Source organism: Telmatherina bonti, assembly GCF_933228915.1.
Source record: "Telmatherina bonti genome assembly, chromosome: 21".
Taxonomy (NCBI): domain Eukaryota; kingdom Metazoa; phylum Chordata; class Actinopteri; order Atheriniformes; family Telmatherinidae; genus Telmatherina; species Telmatherina bonti.
Window position 1 is genome coordinate 25,694,241 of NC_136630.1, and position 9,748 is coordinate 25,703,988.

General features: G+C 42.8%; 1 protein-coding gene across 1 annotated transcript; it reads left to right on the forward strand.

The window, feature by feature from the left end:
• Window positions 1–619: 619 nt before the first annotated feature.
• Window positions 620–4,138, forward strand: tob1b (transducer of ERBB2, 1b). The gene is made up of 2 exons (XM_079260702.1): window positions 620–810; window positions 1,925–4,138. Exon 2 carries the CDS (start codon window positions 2,094–2,096, stop codon window positions 3,123–3,125), a length of 1,032 nt encoding a protein of 343 aa, XP_079116828.1. The 5' UTR covers window positions 620–810; window positions 1,925–2,093; the 3' UTR covers window positions 3,126–4,138.
• Window positions 4,139–9,748: the final 5,610 nt, after the last annotated feature.

Here is a 9,748-nt window from a genome sequence, read left to right on the forward strand (position 1 = left end):
CGGGGAACATTAAAATGTCATTGGCAGGAGCAAGAAACACGACCACTGACGGGCGTATCCTTCCGCCACGGAGGATATCTAGCTGTTTAACCCTGTAGAGGAACGAGTGAAGATAGCTGCCGTTTCGTTTCAGACTTATTATTAGCTGACATGTATAAATTCACAGGTTTCTAAGGATTTTAATAACAACATTGTGTTTGTTCAGTTATAGTTCTGCAAGTATATACACATAAATCGCATAAAAAAGACGTGTCAGCTGTCTGCTATCTATCCATAATGTTTTAGACTCTTTTCAAAAACATCAAAGGGATCGCGTTTTGTCCTAAAGCTTTAGAAGTGTATTTCTATATTTTAAAAAAAAATCGTCCGATAAACTAGTCCAAAGCACATGAAAGGCAAACCACTACCGTAAATAGAAACCTAACTTTAATTGACCACAAAATTGTCCAATCACAGCTCGAGTTTTGGTGGTAGCTGATGACGGAAGAAGCATATGTCCAATAGGAGTGCGTTTCTGGGTGTTGACCTCTGTGAGCCGCATCACCACCTCCTCGGTGTCCGTGGCGGAGGACTTCTATAAAAACAAACCAACCCAAGTTTTAAAGGGCAGAGTTGTAAAAACTCCCAGGCTGTGGGGAGTTAGCTTGGAAGCTTGTACATCGGATTCACCATACCCCACTGACGCTAAATCGCCTGGATCAGCCACATAGTCGGCAACATCATTTTCTGTCCTTTCAGAAAGCGACATTAGAAGCTGTACGAGCTTCACGTTTCCTGGAGCGAACTTAGACGGACCTAGTGAATTTCCACGTAAGTAAATACAAACGCAACGTCGACAAGCGGAAACAGCTGTGCATTGTTTAGTCTTTTCGATCATTTAAAACCGTATCGACAGAGAAAAAAGCTTTGTGAAGCAGCAAATCAATAACCAACGAGCTAATTAAAGTGCTGCATGGGTTGGTACCGACTGTCAGTCCGATTTAATGCTTTTATGTTGACAGTTAGCTGACAGAGTGCGTAGTTATTAGTCATTTCTACACACTGTCATTGCCAAGCAAATGGAAACAGGGCAGCACGGAGGACGGTGGTCTTTATGGGTGTTTTTGTAACGAAGCGACCCTCTCCATGGTCGTGGTCACACTTTGAATGGTGATTATGTAATTGCAAATTCTCGTCGCGAGCTCGTACGTGACGCTCGGCGTACTGTAGAGCAGACGCACGGGAAAGCACTAGAACCAGGGCCGGATTAAAAGTGCACAGGCCCCTGGGCCCATAGTGTTCCAGGGGCCCCCTTACCCACCCCAACATTGTAAAAATGGTAAATTATACGTTGTAAAACGACATTTCCATCATCTCTCAGCCAGTGGTACCAGTAGCAATACACTAGACACTGTGGTGTAACTATATGGCTTTTATGTACATTATGATTCATGTCCAAACTGCTGGTGTTTGCCCTATGTGGGCCCCACATGAGCCCCAAGTGGGTGTGGGCCCCTGGGCCTGTGCCCTTAATGCCCATTGCATAATCCAGCCTTGTCTAGAACAGCCAGCTCGGTTTAGCTAAATGAGCTCAGTCTTTCACTCACTGCGACGCACGAGCCACTAGTTTTGTCTCAACATGTTCCTGAGCCAGTGTGAGGCAACCGTAAATCTCCGGCTATTGACACCTACCTTTAGATCCACCGCCCTGGCAGAGGTCAGCCATGGGAGCGTTTATCTGTCACACTATACCGCTGGGGAACACGCACTGCTGACACCATCTGACTCAGTGGCCTGTGTTTATTTATAGCTGTTGATGTTGTACAGCCCAGATGCAGCCCTACAGAGTGATTTTTAGCCTTAATGCTGATTAAATACCACTAATCAGTTTGTTTAAGCAGCTTTATAATAATTCCCCGCCTCTTTTCTGACCATTTCATTTCAGATCTTGAGCCCTACTCTGCAGGGGTGGATAGTCATTTTGTGAACAAGTGCAACAACTGCTGCCTTTTTTTTGGAGTTTTTATTTTTTTTCCCCCCTCTTTTCTTTTTCCTGCGGTGAGAAAAAGGGCAGCTCTGAAGGTAGAAGGAACCCCACCATCACTAAAGCAGCTATGCAGCTTGAAATCCAAGTAGCACTCAACTTTATTATTTCCTATTTGTACAACAAACTCCCCAGACGACGTGTGAATATCTTTGGCGAAGAGCTTGAGAGGCAGCTGAAGAAAAAGTATGAAGGCCACTGGTATCCCGATAAGCCATACAAAGGTTCGGGGTTCAGATGCATCCACGTAGGGGAGAAGGTGGATCCTGTAGTGGAGCAGGCAGCCAAAGAGAGCGGGCTGGACATCGAAGATGTCCGGAATAATCTCCCTCAGGACCTTAGTGTGTGGATTGACCCTTTTGAGGTTTCCTACCAGATCGGGGAGAAGGGACCGGTCAAGGTGTTGTATGTGGATGATACCAATGAGAACGGGTCGGAGCTGGACAAGGAGATCAAGAACAGCTTTAATCCCGAAGCCCAGGTCTTCATGCCTATCAGTGACCCGGTTGGGGCTTCTTCCGAGTCCAGCTCCCCCTCCCCTCCTTTCGGGCAGTCTGCGGCTGTGAGCCCATCGTTCATGCCGCGCTCCACCCAGCCCTTAACCTTCACTACCGCCACCTTTGCTGCCACTAAATTTGGCTCCACTAAGATGAAGAGCAGCGGCCGTGGTAACAACGGCAACAACAACAACAACAGCAGTGGCGGCGGCGGCGGCAGCAGTAGCAGCAAGGTGGCCCGCACCTCCCCTACCAATAACCTGGGTCTGAATGTCAACACTCTACTGAAGCAGAAAGCCATGTCCACATCCATGCACTCGCTGTACGGGCTTGGCCTGGGCCAGCAACAGCAGCAGAAGGCCTCTGCTCTGTCCCCCAACGCCAAGGAGTTTGTGTTCCCCAGCCTCCAGGGCCAGTCCAGCCCTGGAGCCATGTTCCCCGGGGAGGGCTCCCTGGGGCTCGGCCCCCTGCAGTACAACAATGCCTTTGACATGTTTGCAGCCTACGGAAGCCTCAACGACAAGTCCCTCATGGACGGTCTCAACTTCAGTCTGAGCAACATGCAGTATTCTAACCAGCAATTCCAGCCGGTCATGGCTAACTAAACTTATCAACATGCTATTTATGAATGACGGTGGCTAAAAGAAGGAAAAACGACGAGAAACGCACACTTAGAAACCGGACTGGAGGATCTGGCGTTTAATCGGTGAAGCGCATGTGCCCAAGGGTGTTTTTTGTTTTTTTTTGTTTTTTTTCTACCACGCCCCCTTGAGTTTGTTTCTACTAAAAGCTTGTTGTACAAACACATCCAAGCTTGGTTACGTCAACGTGCATCACTGTTTTTTCTTTCTTTTTTGCCAACCAAGCACATTTTTTTTTCTTTTTTTACTTTAAAAAACTACTCCAAAAAAATAGAAAAAGGAAAAAAAAACAAAACAAAACTCAAGCTTCAAGTTTTTGGCCTCTTACAGTATTTTACAGGTGGTAAGACAAGGCTGATTTTTACGAATTGGCACTACTAAGTGGGGTTACTTGGTCTTTTTCTAATTGTATAATTTAATTTAGTACAGAGTTTGTAAGATATCAGAGTATATATTGTTTCTATGACATGGTGTTGCATTTATATCTTTTTACTACTCCAGTGATCTGTGATGGCTGCAGCAGCTTTTCCTTATTTTTCTTTTTTTTAAAAAGATAATTGTTAAATAAATCCATCTTTGAAAGGAAAAAAGAAAAAAAAAAACATCAGCTATTCTGAAGATTGTGTACAGAGCATACCTTTTTAGTGGTGGAATTCAAATGTAGGAATATTTGCTTTTTCTGAAAGATGAATTGTATTTTCTGTTAAGAGGTTAAAAAGATTTTGCTATACTATGGACAAAAATGTAATCGTATGAATATTAATTTTGTACCTACATTGTGCAATACTTGACAAAGAAAAAAATACGGTATAACAAAGTATTTTGAGTCAGTGTCTTACATGTTAAGAGGGACTGAAATAGTTTATATTGTTAAGTTTGTATTAAATGCTTAAAAATGATATGCTTGTCTTTATTTTTTTTAATTTCATATTTGCACCCTGGTCTTTTTAATAAAATAAAACTACAGTTGAACATGATCAGTTGGAAGTGGACTTTCATTTATCAGCGCTGACTTGGTGTTTTAATGTTTAACCAGCTGCACACGCAGATAAAGGCTGATAGCCACGTTGGGAGTTGCCGTTCTGTGTCATGACATGTACAATCCCCATCAAGCAGCCTGTGTGCTGTGTTACTCCGCACCATGTGAGAGCTTCAAGACGTCCTGGCTGTGAAGGAGAGCCATTTGTACCAGTATGACCCGCTGCCACCACACATTCTCCAGTCGGTACTGTTGCAACATGGTGGATGATGACTCGACAAACTTTTATCAAGTCACATTTGCTATTCAGTTCGACTGTGACGGGCTTCATGCTCCTTCCTTGTGAGATTATAGTGATGCTCACAAAGGCTAAGCAAACATTGACACCTTATCTCAGCTGGAACCTGTTTTAGATGGTCATAAATGACCTTATATGTGCTTAATAGCCTAAAAGCTCCAGGAAAACAAAGTCAGTTATGGTAGAAGTGCCTTTTATTGGGCTTATATAAAGTTAAGGTACATTAAGATTTCGGGTAAAGTGCATGGAAGATGTGACGTTAATGCACTACAGATGCATCACTAATGTTGGGTATTTAAGTAAAATCAAGACGATGTTAATCAAACTGGTGTTGTCTCAGTGTGATAAAATATAAACAGTTGTTGGAGAGGTGGGCTTGGACCTGGGTGACCCAGGTGGAAGTCCCTGGACTGGCTATGACGACGGACCAACTTCTTCGTGGGTGCCAGCATCTGGGGGCCCGCTGCTCCTACTGGAACTAGTATACCTTAAATACAGAGAAAATATTTGTCTTTATTCTTTACATTGTGGAATGTGTTGAGATGATCGTTGAGGATGATTGAGATTAAATGATCAATGGAAAACCAAATCACAAACCCATGCAGGTCAGGGCCGGATTAAAAGTGCAGAAGCTCCTGGGCCCAGAGTGTGTCAAGGGGCTCCCTTCCCCACCGCAACTGTGAAACAACATTTCTAACATCACTCAGCCAATGGTATCAATAGAAATACTCTAGACACTGTGGTGTAACTATCTGGCTTTTATATATATTTTGTTTCATGTCCAAACTGCTGGTGTTTGCCCTATGTGGGCCCCAGGTGGGCCCCTGTGCCCTTAATGCTCATTGGATAATCCGGCCTTGACGCAGGTAGGGCTGTGACGGTATGCTTTCGTCCCGTTCGATTTGATTCTGAGTTCTGATTCGATTTAAATTGCAATTCTCACTATTCGATATTTCTGATTTTTGTTGACTTAAAACCAACAAACAAAAAAATGTACAAAATTTTTTTTTCTCATCACTTATCTTTATTTCAATCAGGAAAAAACAACAGTAGCCAGACCATCATTCTGCTGCTTTAATACCTAAGAAAACAAGTGAAAAGATTTAAAAAAAAAAAAAAAAAAACCCAATAACAATGACAAACATTTTTATCATGGATTATTTTGATTTATTTAAATACATTTTTTAACAAAAAAAAAAAAAAATCAATTTTAAAATTGTGAGTTGAGAAGCGGGTTGGGAAGGATTCCTATTGGACAGAGTCACTTCTACTGGAAATAAACAAAGTAAGCTTCCTGCTTGCTGTTGTTTTGGTCATAACATGGAAAAAGACATAATAGGTAGTAGTTTCACTGCTATTTCAATTATAATTTTAAAGCAGCAGCTTTATGTCAGCATACCTACATTATGAGTGCAAACCTTTGCTAACAAAAGTTCCTGGATCCAAACGGTGATCCAGATCACCACCAAAATTAAATCTCTTACGTGGTAATTTTTCACCAGTTTGATTTAACTTTTATTTGGAATTAAAGAGGACTTAAAAGTCCCATGTAAACGTGGACAATGAGTCTGAGGATCTAATCCTGGTACCTAAAGGCAATCAGGGTACCTCTAGCTAGCTCATGGAGATCTGTGTGAAACCTGCAGGGACATCCATCCCCAGACCACTACTGACCCACTGCCAAACTGATCATGCTGGAGGATGTTTCAGGCAGCAGAACATTCTCCAGACTCTTTGTCCTGCGCTCACTATGAATCCACTCTCTTCCAGAAGCGCACAGGGAAGCCAATGACCAACCTGCCAGTCTAGTCTAGCCTAGTGTTTTCTAGTGACCGCCCATCAGGCTGGACAGTGTTGGGCTGTGAGCACAGGCTCCACTTGTGGACATGGGGCCCTCATGCCACCCTTATGGAGTTTGTAGTCATGTCCTGCTCAAAGACTGTATATAAAAAGATGGACGGGACCTTCGTGACATCACCCATAGGAGCTATCCTCCTAAGCCGAACCCTAACCTGGAGCTAACAGGAGCTAATCAGCTAACGGAGGTAAGTGGGCTAAAGCTAAGTCATGGCTAAAAACGGTTGTTCTACGTTCTTCTTACTTGAAGCAGGAGGTCGGGTACCTGTCAATCAAAAGGACACGCCCCTAAATATGCCAAAATTACTTGTAAACGAGCGAGTTAGAAAAAAAATCACTCCCCCCACAGTTGCCATGAAGGTAAACCTGACCTATTAAACCGAAAATAGATTTTTGAACCAGGCTGTAAACATGTTTATTTCTGCTGTGAAGTTGGTCTTTTTAACATGGGAGTCTATGGAGATTTGCTCTCATTTGCAGCCCCTAGTGCTGCCAGGGGTTGCCGCTTGGTCCTGCTGGAGGTACAGTAATTCTGTAGCGGCCTGGCAGTTCTGCTGCTGGGTCGCCCCCCTCCATGCCTCCTGGTATCTCCTCCATGCTGTCCACTCAGCAAACCTTCATGTCACAGTCCTCGTTGATGCGTCGCTCTGGAAGAACTGCACAATCTGAGCAACTTCTATTGGCTTCATGTCACCTCTAATGGTGATGATTTTTACACAGCATCACTTCTGATGCGTTCAGCCACCCGGTGCCATTCACAAGTTCTGGTCTTCAGCATCAACTACCTCACCTCTGATTCATTTTCATTGGGTTGACATCTTGTACCGAGCCTTTTGCTTTGCTTGCATTGGAGGGTGGGAAGTTTCAAGCAGCAGACGCCTGCCAATTAAATTAGCTGACGAATCACGTGTCTGATCTTGTCACAGATTGTAGCGAACTTGAGGCATCAGGCATGTCTACTGTCAAGCGTTTCAGCATCGCGTCCCGGACTTGTTTGATGACACAGTGCCCAGCAGTATCCCGAGGCTGAGAAACTGACACTATACAACTTTTACATTTGGGGCATGACGTGACATTTCGCTTTACCATATAAAAAGGAACTGGCTGTTTTGAACACGCAATGTTGCCGATTTAGCAAAGAAATGCAAGAAGATTAAAAGAGATTCATTCATTTTCCTAACCGCTTAATCCAATTCAGGGTCGCAGGAGAGCTGGAGCCTATCCCAGCAGTCTTTGGGCAAAAGGCAGGGTACACCCTGGACAGCTTGCCAGTCCATCACAGGATTAAAAGAGAGAAAGACACAACATAAGATTCATCGTAAGATCGTCTTTTGCCTACTGGAGAGAGCTAATAGGTCATGTAGGATGCAAGATGGATGCCGAATTAGCTGTCGATAAGGGGCACATTATGGGAAAATGGCAAATGTTCAATAGTGTCTTTAAGCTAGAACAAATACCTTTAAAGTCTTAGTTAACATAACTTTAGGAAAAAATAATTTAAAGTGTACCTTAGATGGTTTTCTAATGACAACACATTTCTCCACCATCGGGTGATGACAATCATGGCTTTACAGAAAGTGAAGGTTCCTGGATTTTACTTGCAGCCGTAACATCTAAATCTCACTTCAGATTGGTGTAGCAAACAAGTTGCTCAGAGTCCCTGGCGTGGCATATGAATTCCTGAGGGACTCCGGGGAGGGAGTGTCTCGTAGAGGATTAGACATAGAAGTGATTGTTACTAGTTGTGATTCCACCCTGTGAGCCACCGTCACGCTGAAACAACTCTCACTTCAGGTTTTGCTTGAGCAGGTAGAGATACTCTGCTTTTTGCTTTCATTCCTGGTTCCTTGTCAGATAACAGGCTTTATCTGGTTTCTGTCAGCCTTCCTAGACATGAGGATGTATTAAAATGAGAGTGGAACATAGAGAGAAATGAATATATTGTTACTTTTTGTAGTTTCAGGGCTTTTAAATGTCTCTTGGTTTACTTTAGTCCTATAGCTTAAATGGCAGCTTTTCGGTAGGTATTGCGGTCTGAGCGGAAAACAATATGCAAAACACACACACACACACACACACACACACACAGACACACACACACACACACACACACACACACACACACACACACACACACACACACACACACACACACACACACACACACACACACACTCATGCTCACACATACACATTGAGTTCCACATGACCACCTTAGCTCTCTGGGATAAACAGGCCCACAGATGGTCTGGTGTCACACCAGCTGGGAGACTCCTAGGGTGTGGGGTGTTGCCTTGCTGTGACTCCATCTTGTCTTTTGGACAAATCGTGTGCTCTCTCTCTGCTTCAAAGAGATGCATTTCAGTAAACTCCATTTATTACTCACAGGCCCTACTCATACTGGGTTGTAATGCTAACATTACTGTGCACACAACATGTAGGAGTGGTGTTTGTTTTGTTGGGTGTTTTTCTGCTATGATGTAGATTAAAATCTTAACAGCAAGTAGGGTTATAATTCAAACAATACCTTTAAAATATGTGTGCATTTTTCGGAATGTATTCACTTTGCTGGCAGAGAGATGATGAGATGAGATTTTCATGCCTTCATGCTAAATATGAAGCTAATAGGTCCAGCAGCTGCAGGCTAGCTAGGCATCTTGCTAGCTAAATTATAATAAAGCAAATGGAGAAAGATGTTTATTTACTCTCTTTCTGCAGTCAGCTGTTAGCTTCAAGTGAAATAACAACAACAGACAGATGTTATATAATGAACTGATAAACGCATCGTGGAAATGCTTGCTAATGCTAATCACAGGAGAGAGACTGGAGTTTCATTCAGCAGGGGAGGGGGGCTCTGCCATAACAATGGCAGACAGCCTCATGATGTATCAGGACAATAAATAAGGAAATGTCCCTCATCACCTGTGGACAAAGTTTTTCTTTTTACATTTATAAAAGTGAGATAGATCGTAGTTTAAAACAATTAAACATGGCAGTGGCAGCTACCTCCGTCTGCCTATTGAACAAGTCTTACTGGAGGAAATTACGTTATACTGGGAGACTGGTTCAATGAGAACAAAGGCTTTTTAAAGCCAATCCAGCAATACTTACGTTCTTGCTATTTTTCATAGTAAATAGAACATTGTGCTATTTGTTAATATGTGTAAATGTCACTATATGTGTTACAGGGGAAGAATAATCAAAAATGGCACACAGCACTAATGAAAAGTGTCAGGTTGGCTAAAACTAATAAACAAAAGAAAACCTTTCAGGATGAATATGAATATCTCTTTTTAAAAGTCATTTTATTCTCATTTTTTAGCCATCATCATTTTAGCCATCATCAGGAAAATGATAAAATGACGACTCTTTGGGCCATTTATTACCTGTACATAAGTTTGCCTTTCAAATAATTACAAATGTAAATCAAGTAGCAGTTCATATTTCTGTTTA